Genomic DNA, 21874 nt, shown 5'->3' on the forward strand with positions numbered 1-21874 from the left:
GGGAAGGCAAAATATCAGCAGTGTAAACTAGTATTTATAAGTCTTTCTTAGGTATTTTATATGTATTAACCAGTCAGATTTCAGATTTCCTTCTGCTTTACTTTTTTGCATTACAAGTATACCAACTCCATTGTAGATCTACACAACTCAACAGCACTAAGGCCAAAATGCTGGAAATCGGTCTAATTGCATATAATTCCAAGTTTAAAAAAAGCAAATAAAAGAGAGTAAGTTACCATTTGTTTTTATTTCCAGGAACAATAAGGAGGAGGGGCCATAAAAAATAGGCAATAAATATATATAAAATGTACTTTGCAATTTGTAACACAACAATTGTACAATGCATCTAATTGCTATCAGATTATTGCATATGCCATTATCATATTCATTAAAGATGCATTTCTCCACGGTGGTTGTGGCTACACAGGTCAGTGATGGTTTGCTTTAGAGGTAATTTACTAATATATATATATATATATATATATATATATATATATATATATATATATATATATATATATATATATATATATATATATATATATATATATATATATATATATATATATACATACAAATAAATTGGCATAACCTAGACGTCTCACTCACACACCTATCAGCTATATTTTCAGCACATCCCAGCTACATATCCTAACCAGTTTTAAAATCCATAGTGCTTTTCTCGACCTTGTCACTTTGAAAGGGCCCAAAAATGAAGAAAAATAAAATAACCCTGACTTAATATTTTTGAAACAGCAGCTGAAAATGGATGCTGATGTTTGTAACATGAACAGAACAAAATAAAACAATAAATCTCAATGGATTTTTCTCAGACTCTTTTCCAATGCTCACATAATCCTGTGCTATTTCATACAGGTGGCTTTTAGAGATTTGTACATAATCTTCACTTTTGCTTGAGATCTGTATTTTTTCCTGCAAGAGTTTTAACTTCATTTTTCCTTTGGGAGCTACACTTTAACAAGAGATAATACACATAGTAAAATGTGAATGCATGTGTTTATCTTTAGTCAGTGGTCAAACCAAAATCCTGCAAACGATGCGGTTTTACTAAACTGGATGCCATATCTTTTATATTGTCATATATATGCCATATATATATGCCATATCAATTAAATTAATCATTTTTTATCATAATCACCACATGTTGGGTAATTAAGGAAGGGGATGATTCAATTAGAATAAGACTAGATATCAAACTGGTGTCTAGATTGGCACTGTTGTAATTTGGGAATTAGTGGATTATAAAACAATAAAACAATTTATTTTACCTACTATATATATAAATATATATATATATATATATATATATATATATATACACTATATATTATTTCAGCATTAATAATTTTAGGTTACTTGTTAACATAAATGTTTATCCTAATTTCCAAATCACTTACTTTAGTAAATATATGTATCTTTTTGAAACTGTCGCCTAGTGTGATTAACCTAGTCTGTCTATCATAACCTTTTGGATCTTATTCACTTAATCTAGGCGAAAAGGCTTAAACATTGTTCAGTGTAGTAATTCATTAACTAATCCAAATTCCCCTTTCACTGTATTGACTCCAGTAGGCTGACATATGATTGGTTAATAAGGATTGATGTACTATAACGTGCTTTTCATCTTACATTTTATACTAAATTATCCTGTTTCATTCTCTTTATAAAACGCACACATTTAAACTGTTATTAACAAATGAAACTACCACTCATTGGTCAAAAAGATTGTATTTACTTTTATCACCAAGAGCATCAATGTTTTGATTTCCTGTACAAGATCCTTATCGTTCTTAGAGAAACAATGAACCTATACCCATTACGGACCTTGCTGATACGTGTCTAAGCATTTTAAGTACTTGGATATATTCCAATTGCTGTTTCCTTGAAGCTCCCATTCAGGATTTCATTCAATTGCCTACACTGTCATGTAAGATTATGCATCTGTTTGGCAGAATTCCAATTTGGCTTCTTGTTTATATCTCATGCTATAGTTCTGGTGATTTGCCTGCTATTCTGTAATATTTCTTAACACCTTTGTAGAGAGTAATTATATAAGTATCCCCAGAAGTTTCCAAGCTTCAAGAATAATTACATAAAGAAGACCACAGTACATATCACCTTTCAGGATTGTTCTGCAAATGTAATTTGCAGAATTTAGGTTCATAGAAAACATAGTATGTAATCCATTTATCAATACAGCGTTTCAAGTGGGCGGTGTATACCTCTTTCTTGAATTGCTTAGAATGCTTAAAGCTTTGGGATTTACCAAAGAATCCTAAAGATGTCCTTGAGGTGAAATATGCTGGAAAAAAATGTAAATGGAATGACAATGGGTAGTATGTACAGAAGAAGAGAATAGAGGGTATGACAGTAGGCAGTTTGCACAGAGGCGGGGTGCAGATGGTATGACAGTATGCAGTATGTGCAGAAAAGTGGTTGTAGAGAATAAGGCCACGGGTGAAATGTGCACTGGAGGAGTGCAGAAGGTATTAAAACATGCAATACATGCAATAGCAGAGTTCAGAAGGTGCAGGAGAGGAGTATGGAGGGAATCACAGTATATATAGCTGTGGACATACAGATGGTATTACAGTGAGCTGTATGAAGGAAATGTGCAGAAGGTATAATATCTGACTTTTTGTGTAGAAGTGCAGAATGTAAGACAGTAGGCAGTATGTGCAGTTAAGAAATGGAGAATATATAAGGCAAAAGGCAGTATGTACAAGAGAGAACTTTGGAAAATATAATAGTGGACAGTACATTTTTACCGGAAAATGTGTTTTACAGTATAATATAAGAGTATGAGTATAATAAAGTTTGAAACACAAAATCATGTAAAAATATGAAATTAAATAAATAAAAAAAAAAATATTGCATTTAATACAGTTATTTTGTATTGAATGCAATACAAATGGGTTTTGAATTACCCGCTCCGCCCCGCCGGCAACGTACACACACACCAACGTCACCGGGAACTCCTGGTGACTCATCGCCCCTGATTCATCAAGCAGAATCGGATTATCGGTCGCGCATTCGTATTCGCGATCCGAAATCGTACGTACGCGCACACTCGAGTCCGGACCGCGGTAATCCGCGATCGATGGCCGCGCGTACTTTCGCGCTTCCAGCGAGCGCGGATTTTATTGATGAATCAGGGGCATCGTGTGCAGAAGACGCCGGAAATAGAAGGATGAAGACAGGGATCGCGGTGATGGACGACGCAGGACGCCAGTGGATCAGGTAAGCGCTGTATTTACTATTACTTCCCATAGGTTTACCTACCCCGAGTGTGACCCTGGGTTACCGCTTTTAGCAACTTTTTTCTACCCCGAGTGTGACTCGGGGTTACCCCTTCATGCAACTTTCTACCCCGAGTCACACTCGTGGTTAACGCTAGGGAGGTTAATGCTGTACTTTGTGCCTTGTGTGTATCTGGAGGACTGTAAATGAGACATTGGTTTGATTTTATTTACAGAAGCAAGGGTTTTTATCAATAGTCATGAACATTACAGAACATGTTGGTTTACAAAACAGGTAGATAACCTTATACCGTACAAAATGTTGTTTTTCACCATAGAATTTAGAGTATACAAAAATGTTGTTGTAGTAATGTATTCATGCCTAACTGACAAAGAGAAAAAATGTGAGATAAAAGGGAAATGAAGCTGTATTATTTTATAAGCAACGGTGACACTTTTGCTCTAGTTTACATAAATCAGTCCCACTGTGTGTCCAACTTAGTACAATAAAAGAACAATGTCAAACAAGTGCTTTTAATGTCTGCCTTCTTTTTATCTGAAAATTGCAGCTTGCAGCTTCCTGATTAAACTGATGATCACAGTGTCATCTCAGGGTGGAAGTCAGTGGGAAATGTTTTCATCCTGTTGGGAGGGATGAAAACCTCTTGCTTGACAGGACCGCATCCATGAAAACTTCTTGTATGATTCAGATCAATGAATTAAATAGACATATTAAAACCAACAGAAATGTGTATTTTTATATTACAATAACTTTGCCATGATATTTACATACCTAAAGATCGAGAAGGCATGCAATAATCATTTATCTATTCATAGTTACCAATTTAAAGTACTTCAATTGTTTTTTTCTAATAATTCTTTATATTATTTCTGCCTAATATGTATTTATTCTCTCAATAGACATCTTATAAAGATTCCCAATTTACACCACAAAGAAGCTGGAATCCTGTACAATGCTTTTTCCACATTGACTTTTACACAAATAATGCTCAATGAAATTGACTCCTGCTGAAACACTTGCAAAAAGGCAGCTTAATATATTGGAAAGAAACAATGGTGTGAAATTTCTTTAGAAACCAACACTTCCAGGAGCGTTGTCCCCATTGTATCCACTGGTTCTTCCCACTGACCCTAATGTCACTACAGGACACAGTAATAGCACATAGGTATGATTTCTGGAGACATGATTTCTGGAGAGCCTTCTACAGAAGAGTACTCTACAGTGGGACTGCTTTTGTGAACTGACCTTCAAGTTAGTAAATGGCCAGTACTGGTAACAAAATTTAACAAAGGTCATGCCTAAACTATACCAGCATTACCAATATTGATAATTTACATTTTTTGCCTAAATGGGGAAATATAATGTCATTATACAGTGCAGGCATTTAAGTAAAATATCCGGTATTTTTTCATAATTCCTATCACAAATGTGCAAAAACTCTACAACAATTAATTCAATATTATACTCATTTCAGGTACATAAATAATATCTTTTATCCCAAGTTCACCGACTTACTTGTTTCTAAGCTGATAATTTTATTAATATATGGACTTTTATATATATGGTAATGTATACATAGCAGTTAGTTTTATATTCAGCCTCTAATATTTGTTGAAAAAATATATTTTGATCCTTGTGGGTGCTTGGTGGAACAGCTTGTGCACAGCTGCATCTAGGTCATACAAAATGTTCTGACATTTTTATCATTTATGAATCTTCCTAATAACTCTTTGTTTCTATTTCCTGAGTGATGGGTAACAGTCTGACATACATCATACCATATCCAGCTTTTTTATTCTCCTGCTGCCATGATTCTTTTCATCTCTTACAATTGGTCACAGTTCTCCTTTTACAGGCTTGTGACTATGTTTGCATTCACATTCATTATTGCATTTAAGATTTTGCTCAGCTTTTTTCTTAGCATGTACCAACTTCTTTTAAAAATCTTCTCATTTATGTAAAATACCTAGTATGTTGCATAATGTGAGACTCCCTTTACCTGTTGCTCCCATGATGAAGTGGTTAGAATCTGAATAGATAGTTACAAGGTCACCCAACATCATCATGTGAGATGCTAGAAAAGTTTTTCACCCCTTGTTAGTCCTTGCACTGATTGACACAGACCTTACATGTTTTACTCAGTGTTCCAGTTGATTAAAAAGGATGCAAATATATTGCTCTGTCCTAAATTACCCATATAAATTATAACAGTTTCCAAATGCATTATTATTTTTCACATAAAGTAACAAAGGTACATGATGTTGAAGGACTAGAATGTACTTTACCCCTCATTTCTAGAGGTGCCATTGCTCTCCTCCATTGCTCTCCTCCATTACTTGATGCTTAGGATGATGGGTAGGGCCTTGGGGTCATGCTGTTTAATGCAAGACTCATAGATTTGCACTGGGCTGAATAATATGAGTGGTCAGACCAGCCAGGCAGCAATACGTAAGAAGGCTGCAAGGGACTGGTCTAGTGCTTTTGAGGAGAGCACCAAATGGTGAGGGAGGAAAGGATAAGCTAAGTTTTACATCTTGTGTATCATCATCTGGGTAAAATGAGCAAATAATCTTTGCAGTGGGGAAGGAAAGACAAGACTACATCACAGCTCCTTTAGCACATTGTTCCACTACTTGTTTTTTCATGATTATTTAGCTTTGGTTTGAAAACATTTACTTGTCAGGGTAAAATATCAATGCATGATTGTAATTCTAAATTTTAACCCAAAACATAGCCACCTACTTTAGAGATAAAATTGACAAAATCAGACATGATGTCTCTGCTCACCGAGCCACTCCAACCATACTCACCCCTTCTACCAGTAAATCATCACTGGCCTCCCTCAGCCCTGTTACTGTGGATGAAGTCTCTTCTCTTCTCTCATCATCTATATCTACTACCTGTCCGCAATTCCCTCTGATCTACTCCGTGCCCATTCCTCCACCCTGGCCCCCACCCTAACCGAACTATTCAACCTCTCCCTTACTACTGGCAAATTCCCCTCCACTTTCAAACATGCCATAATTCACCCCATCCTAAAGAAACCGTCACTAGACCCCTCCTTACCTTCCAGCTACTGTCCCATCTCCCTTCTCCCTTATGTTTCCAAACTCCTTGAGCGCCTTGTTTTCAAAAGACTCACCGATTATCTGAGCACCAACTCTCTCCTTGATCCTCTCCAGTCTGGCTTCTGAGCTGCTCATTCCACTAAAACAGCCCTTACTAAAGTGACCAATGACCTCATCAGAGCTAAGTCTCAAGTCAACTTTTCCCTGCTCCTTCTCTTAGATCTTTATTCCGCTTTTGACACTGTATCTGATGACCCCCTTCTAACACAAATCATGCGCTCCATTGGTATCAGTGACACTTCTCTCTCTTGGTTTACTTTCTACCTGTCTGACCGCACCTTTCAAGTTTCTTTAAATGGTACTTCCTCCTTCTCCTACTCTCCTCGCTGTTGGTGTCCCCCAAGGGTCAGTCCTTGGACCGGTTCTCTTCTCTATGTACAGCTCCTCTCTTGGTAGTCTCATATCCTCCTTTGGTATACAGTACCATCTGTATGCTGTATGAGAATCAAATTCAAGCTCCTATGCTTTGCCTTCAAATCCCTACACAGCTCCTGTCCAACCTACTTTTCTGACCTGGTAGAAAAATACTCCCTAGCTGCTCTCTGTTCTTCCAAAGACCTACTACTGACTTCATCACTCATAACCTCATCACACACATGGCTCCAAGACTTTTCTAGAGCTCCCCCTACTCTCTGGAATGGTCTATCTCATCCTATGCGGCATGCTCCTACCTTCTGCTCATTTAGACATGCCTACCCCTCTTCTTCTGTCTCTTAAAACCCTCACTACTTCCCATAACTCCATATCTCTCCTCCTATTGTGTGAGCCTTCCCCCTCCTCCTAGAGTGTAAGCTCCTCGGGGCAGGGTCCTCTTTTCCTCCTGTGTCACTGTCTGTACCGGTTTGTCACTTGCTACCCCTATTTAATGTACAGCGCTGCGTATTATGTTGGCGCTATATAAATCCTGTTTATTAATATTAATAATAATAACTAATTTTCTATATAAACAGGATGATTTTGTGTCAAAACTTTAGATCAAGTGAACCTAAGAATATGAACAAATGGTAACTAGAAATATTAATAAAGTACTGAATGCAAAAAATAAGTGCATTTTCTTATCCTCCAGATAACCTCTGCTGAGAGCTCATGGATTTCAGTTTTATATTATACAAATGACCATTACTCCTGCCCAAATTGTAAATATACTCCAAGTAGACCTACTCTATCACTAATATTTAACAATGCAATGCCAGAGCATACAACGTCCAGAGACTTACCAAATACACAAAAAAGGCAGAAGAAAACTACTGATAATTCAGACAAACACAACAAATATGTACTTCAATAGAATGCAGAATCACATTTTGGACATGTTGATGTTCCGTATTAATTCATATTTCATTGAACAATTAAAAAGTTACCTATACAATGTAACTTGGGAGTAAAGAGTGTGATTTTATTAAAAATATAACAATGTCCTACCTGACTTTTAAATTTCCTTGCTGTGGTTGTCCATCATACACTGATAGAATATCAAAATCTTCTTCCAAAGCAAAAATTTGAAATGACAGTTGTATCCTGTTTCTTTCCCCAGTGATTATTATCCATGTGCAGTTAGCATAATTTGGATACCCGTGTGGAAATCCTGGACTTTCGATTGTACCATTAGGACCCTGTACTAAACCACCACAGTTTTGCCCTGTAAAAAAAAAGAACAAATATGGATTTAAACACAGAATCTTACAATTGCATTTAGATTCATTGTGGATGGTACACGCGGCACTCAAATTAACTGGGAGAAAAAGTATAAATAAGTGTTGTAAGTTATGGAAGATCAGCACTGATCTTGCTACAATCTGTTGTAAAGCATTTTAGCTAAATTAGATTTCCCTGTGGCACAGGCATCTTTACCTAGTCCTTTCCCAGGTTCTTGACTTTCATCTGTACTGATTATCCAGGCCGCAAAGATGTAAATCCTGATCATGTGCACTGGAAATAAATTACTCCTGGAAGCCAGGTAGGGCAGGATCATACAATGCGTATATTGAAGAAAAGATTGTGAAAAGCAAGGTAAGATTATTTTTTTGCATAATGGACATTGCGTATCATTGCCTATCTTCTTGGATAAGCAAAAATCCACTTAGCACAATAAATAACTGAACTGTCCCATGCAATCTGAATTGGGCATTCTAAACTGAATGTTCATAATTTTTATTTTCTATGCTTTTTTCTCCATTACATCTAGTTCTGTAGTTAGTATTTAGCACTACCAAGTAGGTAAGATCCCTAGTTTCTGGGTTTGCTATGCAGCTTCTTATATCACTTCCCTGTCCCTTTTAAATAGTTAGGCAGGTGACCTCAAAACGTTACCAACAAATAATAAAATCATGCTTGAAGGTTAAGCAGAGTCCTTTTATAGGCAAAATCTTTTTGACTCTGTTTTTCACCATTTGCCTAGAGTTCTGCTTTAGCTTTGGCTGTATTAATAATTCCCATAACCTATTTATTCCAATAATTGGTTTTCAAACACAAGCTGTAAACAAGTAACAGCAATTGGCTGGAGAGCTGCACTTCAGACAATCACCCACACACAACTACATTCCAACCACCTCTGTAATCATTACTGTCTCTCTTGCTGATATGTGTGGTTTTTCTTAGGGCTCACTATTGACTTTGTTAGGCCATGCAATCATCAAGTAATCTCTTAGTAGATGGAAGGTTCATAATAGCAGAGTTTGTCTCACAAAACCTTACATCATGCGTACATCCATTTGTCATTCTCCATACTGCTGGCAGAATTGCCTTAATGTATATAGGGCACTGTACATTATTAAACAGGAAGGATACAGTTTACATCAATAATTCCCTGCAAATTTACTGATGCCTTTATTTATATCTATTTCTACATTTTCCAAAAGTCTGGAGTTGTCTATGGATTGGATTACCCTTATTACATTTAATCTAAAGATTCACATTTTAAAGTAGCCCATTCCTTAAATTGAATACTGGTGTGTACTCCATCAAGATCATTGTAGCTTCCTTTATATCATTTTTATTAAGCTGTTGATATGAGAAATGAACACAATCCTGTCTATTTACCTGTAAAGACAAGGCAATGTGATGATACTAAATCTATTACCAATGGGAATAAAGTGGTCATTTAAGATTGTATTAAGTCATGCAAAGTTATCATGGTAATTATTAAATAACATTTCATAATATATTAGTTACTTGGTTGGTTTAAAATTGCATAATTGTAATGCAAAACAAGTTCACAGAACATAATATCTGAGCAGAATGTTTTTTTTTTAACTATACATATTTGGTTTACAGCATGTTAAAAATGTATTTCATATACATCTAACAATGCAATCTCCCAAACTCAGCTAATTGGCAAACATCTCTTCTCTTGTATGTCACTGTGCTCCCCCCTCCTATACAAGCCCCTTCAGTACCTGTATATTATTGCCTATAGCCAACCCTGCTGTGTTATTTACTGCAATATGGAGCAATCTCCAGGCAGAAGCACATCATTGGAAAATGCTTTGTTCCTGAAGCAGCCTGTATTAGTCAGCTCCACTTTTAAACTATTACCCTGAGATTGCTTTATATTACAAAATAATTAGTACAGCAGGGATGGCTTTAGGCAATGACATATAGGAACAGAGAAAGCACATATACAGCATTACTTATGTAAAAAGCAAAACAAAGAAAATCAAATTTGTACTTTGTTTAGATGGTAAATCACAGTAAACATTTTGAAGAGTATTAAAAAGAAAGGCAGGGTCAAAAGTTTTTAATCTTTTGAGATCAGAGACCTTTATTATGCAACTGCTTCATTTAATCTATACACATTTCTTCATTTCACAGCAGGTAGTAACACTCCTTGCACTTCTCTATGCCATTGCAGATATTAAAATGATTGTTTCTAGAGTGACTTCTGTATTACCATACAATAATAAAAAATCAATGCATGTGTATTATGGTAGGGTTGTTAAAAGGGAGTTAACTATTCTTTGGATACATTTAGAAGATACATAGTTACCTTTATTGCACAAGTGTGGACCTAAGACAATGGCCCTGATTTTTTTAAAGCTCTCCAAGGCTGGAGAGAATACACTTTCATCAGTTAAGCTGGGTGATACGGAAAGTCATTAGCTATTTGTTAGCAAATGTTTTCAATTCTGGCACAGATCTATTCCAGGTTTATCACTCAGGATCACCCAGCTTCACTGATGAAAGTGTATTCTCTACAGCCTTGGAAAACTTTAATAAATCAGGGCCCATAACTGCAATCTTTCACATTGTTCTTACTGCAGACCTTTACAACACAGCAACACTCTGGGGCAGAAAACTGAGGTCCATAACATGCTAAACAATATTCACTATTAACCAGCAGACTACTGCATTACAAAAAACACAGGAAATGTTTTAACCCTCCCTACTCTCCTTTCATTTTACATAAATGCAAGATAATTCTTCAATTTATTGACAATGAATTGCTGATTAATATTATGCACTCCTATACCAATCTGTAAGGCCCTGGTCAGCACCCAGATGCCAGTGCCCCAAATCGAACCCCGCAATCTACACCCTTCAGCAGCTTCGGCAGATTGGTCGCATGACTGGCAATTGGATGCCCCCAGGACTTAATGGGGAAGGGATGGTGTCAGGGGATGGGCTGGGAGACGACCAGGAGCCCACAGATAAAGCAATACAAGTACTACAAGGCAAAGCCAAAGTATAAAGCCAAAGTCATACAAGGACAATCAGTCAACCAGATGAGGTACAGAAGGAGTAACACAAGCAGAGTCAAGGTCACAGGCAAAAGGTCAGTCCAGGGTGTGTTAGATCAATAGGTCAGGCAATGGTCAGCAACAGTAAATTACACCAATCACACTCCAGCAAGAATTAGCCCAGCTAAACACTACAACAGGCACAGATCAGTGGGAGCAGAGAGGCTATAAAGCCCCAGCAGCCAAAGGCAGCACAAGACTGAAATCAGGAACTGCTCTGCCCACTAATCTCAGCACAATCAGAGCAGGGGATGCTGAGAGACCATTCACATCCAAAGGGAAACCGGGGATGCCACAGATTGTTGAGGACTGACAGCTATTTGTCTGTTCTCCCCTGCTGCTGCAAGTGACTCGGATGAAGAGAATAAGCAGGGCGCATTGTCCTGCGGTGGCATATAGCACAGGATTACTGGCCAGATAATTGTCTTCTAACACAGTCATTGAATATTTTACATTTCCATCTGACTTCAACAGCCATAACAGAAAAAAAGAAAGAGAGACATACTTCACACCCTCCACCACTCCAATCATTAATTTGCCTGTTCTTTCAAACTAGTGGTCAAATTGACTTAAAATTATGTTTTCATCAATCACTTTCAGCCTTGTGAACCCTAGTTCACTTTGCTTCCAATAGACAATTCTCCTCTTGACCTTTTGCCACCTTGGGCTTACTATTTCCAGATGCACTATTATTACCCTGTCATCAGCAGCACTATATCTCTTAGAGATTGCTGCAAAATAACAGTATATGACATTGTAGTCCCTGATTCTTTGTTTCAGCAGCACATGTTATTAAAGGCTTGTGTTCACTTCCAGATTTTTTATTATTAGGAAGAAAAACAATTTGTAATTTAATGGCAATGGGATAACTCCAGTCTTTTTTATATTTTGCCCCATTGTTTACTTGTATACCCTTGATATATATTTGGCATGTGTATAAATATAATGCATCAATACTTTGGAATTGGACTGGAATATTGTAAAATTCAGTGCTGTTGAATTATGTTTTAATGTAACAATTACCTGCAAAAACAATTCTCTATCTTTCATAGTTAGCTAAAGGTTACTTGGGGAACTGAAGCAAAGTAGTTGATTTTATAAGCTTTGCGGAGAATAGCACTCCATTAAAGATAGATAAGATGAAATAAATGTTTTGTTGTGAGGAATTAGGAGAATGAGGATTTAAAGTATATAAATATTCGTATGTACCTGATAACAATGAAATACAAATGTCATTAACCTTGGTGAAGATCAGTAAAGAAGTGTATTCTGATTTTTTTTTTACAATAATAATGTAACATTAAAACTACATTATTACAGGTAGTCCCCGGGTTACATATGCGATAGGGACTATAGGTTTGTTCTTAAGGTGAATTTGTTTGTATGTAAGTCGGAACAGATACATTATTTTAATAAATGCAATTAGGACAGATGTTTGTCTCAACATATTATTAGGCAGCGTGGTGTCAGTTACTGTATAAAATCCCTATTGTGCGTTACTAACACAAACAAAGCAAAAATCTTTATGGACATTCATTCAAAGACATTCATTACCTTCTGGAGCAAGTTGTGTCTTGATATGCAAAAAGAAACAGCAGCAGAGTTGGTCATTAAAGAGTTACAAGAGGCTGCAGAAAGAGCTCACCCCCCTAAGATCACCACAACCTCAGCTGTGTTTAGCAAAAGATTTATTTTGCAAGTTATGCAAACCAACCCTCCCCCTTCCAAGCCTCCATTCTGCACACAGCGAGCTGGGAAGCCCGGTTGGTATCTAGGAGGCATCTGTATGTCGGATGTCCTTAACCCAGGAACTACCTGTACATGTTTTCTGAATATACCTATAGGCAGTCAATAATTTGGTACAGTATGCCTCAACTAATTTGGCAGTTGGGTGATGACAGCTGTCATTGTGCTATACAGGTATAGTATAGCTTAGCTAAGCCGTCCGATAGGCAATGACACCTGTCATGGTTCATCAGCTCGATTGGCTGAGTCCTACTACACCTCACAATGACAGATATAGTAGGCCCCAAACAATCCTGTGGCCTATTATGTCCTACTATACCTGTTAAAAAACTAGTAATCAAAACTTGCCTACATTTTCAGTTACAATCTGAGCTTGGAATATCTTCAAACCCAGTTAGAATCAGCTCTGGAACTTCCTGGAACTAAAAGTATCTGACCACACTAACTGCTGTTAAATTGTTTTCTATTGGTGATTTTATTAAAGTGCACAATCATACAAGCATTTGTATGCCATGACTTCTGATTTAATTCCATGGTTCAGGGTTTGACCATTTCAGCTTTTGTACGTTAATACCTCTTATTGACCAGAGCAAATGTTACAAACAAATAAAATATGCAGATTAGATAGGTCAGGTAAAACAAAATTAGCTACATTTTTTTCAACGTAGGCAGCAGTCAAGGGAGTCAATAGTACTTTTAACTGGAGTTTCTCCTCAGGCTCTTTATGTTTAGAATACTTTTTTAAACATTCAAGTTCATAAAACAAAATATATATTTTATGCTTAGGTTCCCTAGCAAATAATGTTGAATAAATGGAGTCACAGATACAGCTATTAATCTGGTAGTCAATAAGTAATATTTTTCTCTTGACATAAAGGTCGGCTAATGATTGCAGAATAGATCAGTCATCTTTGATGAGGCATTAATAGCCATGTATCAAATGCGTCACTTGCGTATTTTTCAGCAACATTATTTAATATTTTCTGTATTAAAATCTGACGTTTATGGCAATATAATTTCATACCTTCATAAATTAATGTACTGCTTCAAAAACTCAAACAATAATTCTTGTTTTCTACTAAAACAGCTTTCAGTGGTTCATATAATTATTTAAAAAAAAGAAAAAACTACTAAATAATATTGTATTTTTTATCACATTAATGTTTAAAGATGAATAAAAAACAATAGTGAACTTATACAATATTAGGTTATGTCCCCATATAACTTTTGTTTTAAATATACCTTCAGTAAACCTGCTATTGGAGAATAAAAGTGAAACACTTATAGCTGTGAATTACTTACCCATTTCATTAATGTCTGTTATGTTATGCTAAAATTATACAATCTCTGTGTTTATAAAAGCCTGGTATGCTTACATTTCCAGAACAATATGTGTGACAAGCAGACTTTATGGACATAGTATGCATAAATCTTGTGTTGATCCTTTGCTTTTCTGCAGAACAATGAATTCAAAGCAAAATGCAGACCTGGGTATGCAGCTATTTTTATAACTAATTTGCATTTTCCTTCTAATTCCCTTTAAGTTTGAAAACCCACATCTTTCCCTTAGACATTAGAGCTGTGCTCCAGGCAGAAAATAAATGTAGCAATATACTCATTAATGAATCAGTAACTCATTTTTTTTAAATGGAGCCAGTGCACCAACGATTCATATACTTTCAGTATCCTGAAACCCCCAGTGTGTTAGGTTTCAGACATGTGGGAGGAGAAGCAGTGGAAGCCAAACAGAAAGCTTGCAAAAAGAAATATCCTCAAAGGTGGGGAAATTAGAGGGATGAAACTTAGTCTGCTGCTCTTTTAATGTTGACTCATTGGGCCTGATTTATTAAAGCTCTCCAAGACTGGAGAGGATACACTTTCAACGGTGAACATGGGTGATCAAGCAAACCTCGAATGGATTTCCTAAAGGTAATTTGCTATTTGTTAATATTTTCAATATTAACAAATTTCAATATTAATATTTTATTAATATTTTCAATCCTGGACCAGATCCATTACAGGTGTGCTGAATCACGTAGGTTTACTAATGAAAGTGTATATTTTACAGCTTTACAGAGCTTTAATAAATTAGGTCCATTGATTGGGGATGATGAAGGATGTCACTGTATTTCTCAAATGCAAAAGAAAACATGGTGTCATCCACCTGGCTCTGCTGTCTGGTTTATCTGTGTGAATCTCAGGCAGCACAGAAAAAAAAAGCTGTCTTATACATAGTGATATACTATTCCCATATATACAGATCACCACCGATCTATCAACCTGGAAACACAGAAGGGACTAATTTTTTATTCTCAAGAAAGTTAAAATTCACAAAAGTCACAGCAGCAAGAGCAAAAAGGAGAGCTATAAGCAGGGGTGTGGTGTAGCGGGCATGAGTGGGCACTCTTTTCTTACGACTACACCCCTGGCTAAAAGAGACAATGAGAAATTCTACAAAATTGAGATATTTTTTAATGAGGGTTCTTCTTTATAGTGTAAGGCTAAGTACACACGTGCAATAATTGTAATTGGAAAGGATCTTTCACAATCCTTTCCAAAGACAAATGACTGCACGATGCATGTACATACAGCATAGTTCTGCTCAATGAAGAGGGGAGGGGGGAGAACAACAGAGGGGCACCCCGCTGTGCTCTCTCCTTTTGACTTGCATTACGATCGTTCGCCGTCCATTGTCTGTGGATCTGCCAGGAGAGTCGTTCTGACGATATACGAGGAGCTCTGTACACACGCAAGATTCTCATCCGATATCATCCCTTAGTCAATTATCAGACGAGAACCAGTGCTTGTGTGTACTTAGCTTAACGTGCCAAGATACAAAGATTTTTTGTTTGTTTTAAACAGAATGAGGAATGATTTTACATCAACTTATAGGGAAAAGTATATCAAATTCATACTCATAAGTAACAGCATTTTATAACTATTGTGTCTGTGATAACCATAAATATTAACCTTTTTTCTGGCTAAATTAATAAAATGCAAGCTTTGAAGATGACTTAGATATCTTCTTCAGGCTTCCTATAATTCTGAAATGGTTCTGTAACCTATATATCTATACAGGGATATAACTTTTTTTAAAACAAGCTACCTTTTTTAACACACTTGAGTAGAAGTAGCTATTATATATGGTTAGCTATAGAGACAGGGATCAGAAATATTGTTAGTTGATTTTGAAATAAGAAGTCCATGCTCAATTTTCGCCTTAAATCAGGGTCCTTTTAAACTGCCCATATACCAAAGAAGCAATGAAATGCAACCATTAGTGAAATACAGCTATTTTTCTTGACACACTTCATTAGTAAATGTTATTGTAACTAATGAGAACCTATGAGTATTATTGGGTTAATTAGGAGTTAGGAAGTCCAGGCACACTTGCCATGTCTGTAAAAATGAGAGTTCCTCTGAAATGTCCACATATACCTTTGATCAAAGACTTGAAGAGAAACAGGCTTTTTGTCAAAGGTCAGAAATTCAATTAAAATTACACTCGCACATAAAATGTCTGTCCCTATTTAGACCATCAATTTTTGGTAGAACATTCCTATATCAGCCACTCTTTCTGTGATTGGAAATTCCACACCAATGCCAGTGATTGAGACAGTTTACAAGAAAATTGGGGGTTTTGATGACAAAATTAATAAGTGAAGGTAAGCTTGTGGCTGCACTACTGATTTTTGTCCTATGTGCCTGGAAAAGGTTTGGTAACTCCTCGGCTGCTTCTAGGATAGAAATCCTATTAGATTTAAATACAAACGCCATTACAATACAATAGAAGAGCACATGGGTCAGAGAATGGCATTTCATGTGTTATCATTGTAATGTATTATTTAGCCCTATCCTGTGACTTCTTTCAATCAAAAGGGTGATAACAAGGGTGAAAACACCAATGCCCACAAAATTAATGTGAGAACCTAGGTAACTTACACCTCATGTAGACCATCTAATGTCTTTATCTCGCTCTTAGTGAAAAACTTGTGAAACTTACAAACTCTGCCTCCCTGTTGTGTAACAGCTCTTTCTTCTGAATCTGTTTGCAAATATTTATTATTTACCTTGCATTAGTCACTCGAGTATCCAGTAATTCACAATATACTAGAGTTTATATGAACTGCATAAATCATGTCTGTCTAATAACCATACCCATTAAATAGGAGCCTTCATGTAATCGCCTTTTTCTACATATGGGGGATGAATCTGGCGATGAATGTTTTTAATAACATGCAATAATCGGGCTCTTAATACTGTTAACCTTCGGAGAGAGGAATCCAGTGATTTTACTTGCCTTCCAAGGATGTCATAGCAATTAACCTTAATAATTCATCCTTTTCAATTATTTTGTAATAAAATATTAGCTATGTTGCATAAAATATATTTGTGCATACAGTAAAATGATGGCATCATTTGCTTGCAAACATTTATTTGATTTTTAAAGTTTTTTTTTAGAAGTATAGCATCCCTATGTAAAAACTTCATTATTTGATTCTATACTCTATATATGAAGCTAATAGCTATGACATTTGAAGGCAATTTGGGTAATCAGATATCAATGCTAATGAAAAGTAAATTGAGCCTGTCTTCCATGCAGCTTAATTATAAATAATTAATAATTTTTTTGCCTTTGAAGTGTAGAGTTTAACCATCCTACACAGAAAAATAGCAGCTAGAAGAAATCAAAGGTACATGAAGTTTCATGCACTTGTAGTTAAAAAAAAATGAGAATGACTGATATGTTAACATCCTCGTGACTACTTAAAATTCTGATTTAAAGTAGTTCCCACCTATTGATATTACGCATTATATCAACCATAATACATTTAAAATCACATTTTACTAGTTAAAATAGGTTTACTAAGCATTAAAAAGGTATTTTTTTATTAAAGGCCTTAATGTGGTATAAGGGTTTTTGTGGCATCCATGTCCCACCTGTAAGAGCTGGAGTTTTACATTTTAATAGACTATTGCATAATAAAATCCATACAGCAACTCACATATTTGCAAAGAAAAGACAAACTTGGCCCCCTACACTGCTGTTACCATTACATAACTGGTCCCCCAAAGTAAACTGAGAAATTGAAGTACCCTACTCCATAGTGACAGTCAGAGCAAGTAACCAGTGAGGATTACAGGGAACCAGAGAGATCAATATTCCTGGAAGTTGCTCTACAAAGGAACAGGGCATAGTGATTTATGGGAAGGGAGCAGTTGATGTAAGTATTCCGGTATTACATGACAGGGCCTCTTTAAAGATAAGGACTTCTAGAGCTTGCAAAAAAACAAATACTAAGAAAACATAATAAATACCACCCAAAGAACACTTCCAGCAATGATTTTAAATAATATTTCTGTTAATTTGGCAATAACTAATTTTAATATTCTGATTTGGGGCATAATTCTTTTCAACAGGTTTCCCTATTCATTATTACGTGCTTTGGTCTTTAATAGGATCTCAGTTTGGACCCTTTCATATCTAATCAACAGTTAAAGAAGTATGTATCACAATGTTCCTCGTTTGTTTTAAGCTTTGGCCTGGTATAAATCAAAGTATTAAAATGTTTTGTGAACAATGAAAAAAACACCCAATGTTTCATGTCAAACAAAACATTGGTGACAAAAAGTACAATTATTCTGAATTGCAAGAGGTCTAGCATTGTATTGGGATTAGCACTGTTGCTACGCCTAATCCTACAGGCTATGATTAAGGATTTATTAAAACCCAACAGAAGTCAATATATTTAAAGCAGGATACAATAAAGACTTTTTCTATGTCATTTTTTATTTGGTGATCTACTGGAAATTAACACATTGTCCATTACCACCTGCATTAATACTTTAATCCCACAACTTTATTTTAACTTTTCACATGAAAGAACCAGAAACCCTATTTTAGTTGTTTATTACCACACAATATCTGTGTCCCAGTAGATTAGTATTGCTATAACAACTAATTATTATAACTACAGTTGTGAACACAATGAGTGGTGTAGGTAAATTTTCAAATGCTACAACATGTTTTGGTGACAAGTAATGATGGAGTGTGTGTATCAGAGGGATAGTCAATGGTAACCTCTATTATACCGTATGTTGTATACATTTAGGAAGAAAGCATTACAGAAATAGGGCAGGGGATGTACTTTTTTATATGACTAAATGTTCTCATCAGCTGTACAACAACAGGCACCAAATTGCTTGTAACTAAATATTGAGGTGTAGACCATTATCAAGTTAAAAAGTGGTCAGGGATGATATTGGCTGGTCGTTGTCAGTAATGGGACCAACCTTGACCACCATTTACCTTGACAATGGGTTTATATCCCAATAGTTACAACTGGCCAAGTGGTTGGACAGTAAAACCTAAATTTATTTATTCCTTACACAATCCAAATCTAAAAGTAAACACAATGTTTTGAAGTTCAATAAAGAAAAAACAGCACTATAATACTAAACAAAAGACAAATGTCATAGAACAGTCTACCATAGGTTAAATAATACAAATCCCCAAAACATCTATCAACAATAAGAACATCCATGGTTTAAACTTTGAGCAAACCTTTTTTACATGATTTACTAAAAAAACATTTTTCTAGATAATTGAAATATTTATGGGCATTTGTATGAGAGAGAAGGATTGTTATGTATCTGCATGCCATGAGCTACATTTACCCTTATATATAAATGTTTCTGTAAAAAGTGTTGATTCTTCATAGAAGCCTATCAGTTTGCAGAAAAAAAACAAAACAAAAGTTCTTCAGGAGCATATCACCCATCGGTTCTGCTTTATTAAAGCTTTTCAAGGCTGGAGAGAATACATTTTAATCAGTGAAGGTGGGTGATCCAGCAAACCTGGGATGGATGGATGCTATTAAATGACTTTTAGGAAATCTATTCCAGGTTTTCTGGATTACCCAGCTTTACTGATAAAAGTGTATCCTCTCCAGTCTTGGGGAGCTTTAATAAATCAGGCTCATTGTCTCTGAACTCTTTCATTAGAGTTGAATTTCTAAAAATTGAAAGTAAACCCTAACATTATAAACTTGTATTACTTTTCTCTTACAAATAAATAGATTTCTAATTATGTAGGTGCAATAACAAGGATTCCTAAAGGGATATTAAAAACAACTCCTCTTTAGGAAAAGTGTATATTTGTTTGATAAGGCAAAACTGATCCATGCACATCCAGCAAATAAAACAGATCTGGACAATCCAGTTTCCTAAATTACTATTACTTGCAATTTCCCTAAAGCCATATATAGTTCTGGTCATTTCAGCAATTTATCAGCATTTATGTCAGCAGCCCCAGGACAAAAATAAATATGAATATGCCATTTCTATGGACAAACAATGAGGCATTTTGTTTTGTTTGTAAGGGTTATGGAATTCAGTTGTGAGTTTTGCTGACCTTGGAATTTGCATCCTCTTTTCCTCCCAAAGGGAAAAAGGTTCTAATACCCATATAAGAGATTTAATGTGCTGCAAATGTTGCATTTATTTAAATCAGACAATGTCCCAAGAAGCTATTTAAATGGATTATTATTAAACCTGGGAAAATCTAGGTTTAGATATACTTTCTGTAGATTTCCCAACGGACATGTAGCAGTATTATGTAGCATTAAAATATATGAAGTAGAAACTTGGTGACCAGCAAAAAGATATAAAGAAAAAAAAGGCTAATAAGGCAAACTAGCACACGCTGTTCATCCGTATACCATCATCTAGGAGCAAATAAAGCAAATTAAGAATGTGCTTAAAGCAGACCTTGCATCTTAGCAACAGTATGAAAAAAATACATGGAGGTTGTCACTGACATACATAAACATTAAGCTAGCCTACGTTTTGTACATTTCACTCTTGTAAATGTGTACATGTGCATATTGTGAGCATTGGTGTACATGTCAGTGCTAATATGATACATTGGGCTAGAGGCACTAAGTGTACATATTTAACCATTCAGACATTGATGAGAAAATTAGTATGCTGGGCATTATAAATCTTTCTGCATAAAACTATCTCTACCTTGTAAGGTCGAGTTGACTAGATTTGCACCCTAGTCCCAGTCCTAGTGCCTCCTTTCTTGTCTTACACATGATGCACAGAAGTAAGGCATGCTACACAGAAGGCTAAGGCTAAAATGTGAGCACCCTTCCTGCCTTTAAACAATAAATTCCATCCCACTAATCATGATCATAACATGCTCTGGTCTGGAATGTTTCATCCCTTTGCTTGTAGAGAAAAGTTGTGTTCCTCTTTAGGTATGCACATCACTGAGGGGCATGGACACTTTCTATCAGCTGTCCATCTGAGGGGTACTTTGAAGACTATAGGAGCTAATTAAAACAGGAAGAAATGGCTGGTAAAGTACAGTCAACTGGTTGGGGTTTCCTGGGAGTAGTGCTAGCAAGGGACACGAATAGTAGACTTGGACAGTGCAACCACCAAAAGTGCAACCATGTGCAAATGTTTTACCTGCAGTGAGGTTTGGCATCCTCAGATGCACAGCCGCAGTTTGCTATGTGCCGGGGAGCAGCCAGCCACATGGTTTTCCACCACAGGTATGAAAAGGGCATAAAACAAAAATGAAGGATGAGAGAGGATGTAGAGAGAAAGGTAGCGAAAAGTGTCTTTCCCAGAAATGTGCTGAGAATGACGAGACCTTATAGAAAGGACTAATAAAGAACAGGGACGGAGGTTAGAAAACTTCAAAACCTAAATGGTCAATATAAAGACATCTGAAAGATCAAAACATCCTCCAAGAAATATTCTTTGCTACATTTAAGTATACATGAAACGAAATCAGGAAACATGCACATTTCTTTATTTGTTGTCCCTTTACAAATGATGGAAGTATTAAGAAAACACAGCCTCTGCTGCACTGAAATTCCAATCATACCTGTCACAACTCCCCCATCTGGACTACAGAACACCTACCCCCAATGTTTTGGAGACAAGCATAAGGGATGTTGGTATGTG

General features: G+C 36.0%; 1 protein-coding gene across 1 annotated transcript in view; it reads right to left on the minus strand.

The window, feature by feature from the left end:
• Window positions 1-21874, minus strand: part of CSMD1 (CUB and Sushi multiple domains 1) — an 819458-nt gene that overhangs the window by 643193 nt on the left and 154391 nt on the right. The window contains exon 2 of the mRNA XM_072408428.1: window positions 7833-8049. Coding sequence (XP_072264529.1) covers window positions 7833-8049 — 217 coding nt within the window. The remainder of the gene's footprint in view (window positions 1-7832; window positions 8050-21874) is intronic.

The sequence above is a fragment of the Pyxicephalus adspersus genome, chromosome 4 (assembly GCF_032062135.1).
Source record: "Pyxicephalus adspersus chromosome 4, UCB_Pads_2.0, whole genome shotgun sequence".
Taxonomy (NCBI): domain Eukaryota; kingdom Metazoa; phylum Chordata; class Amphibia; order Anura; family Pyxicephalidae; genus Pyxicephalus; species Pyxicephalus adspersus.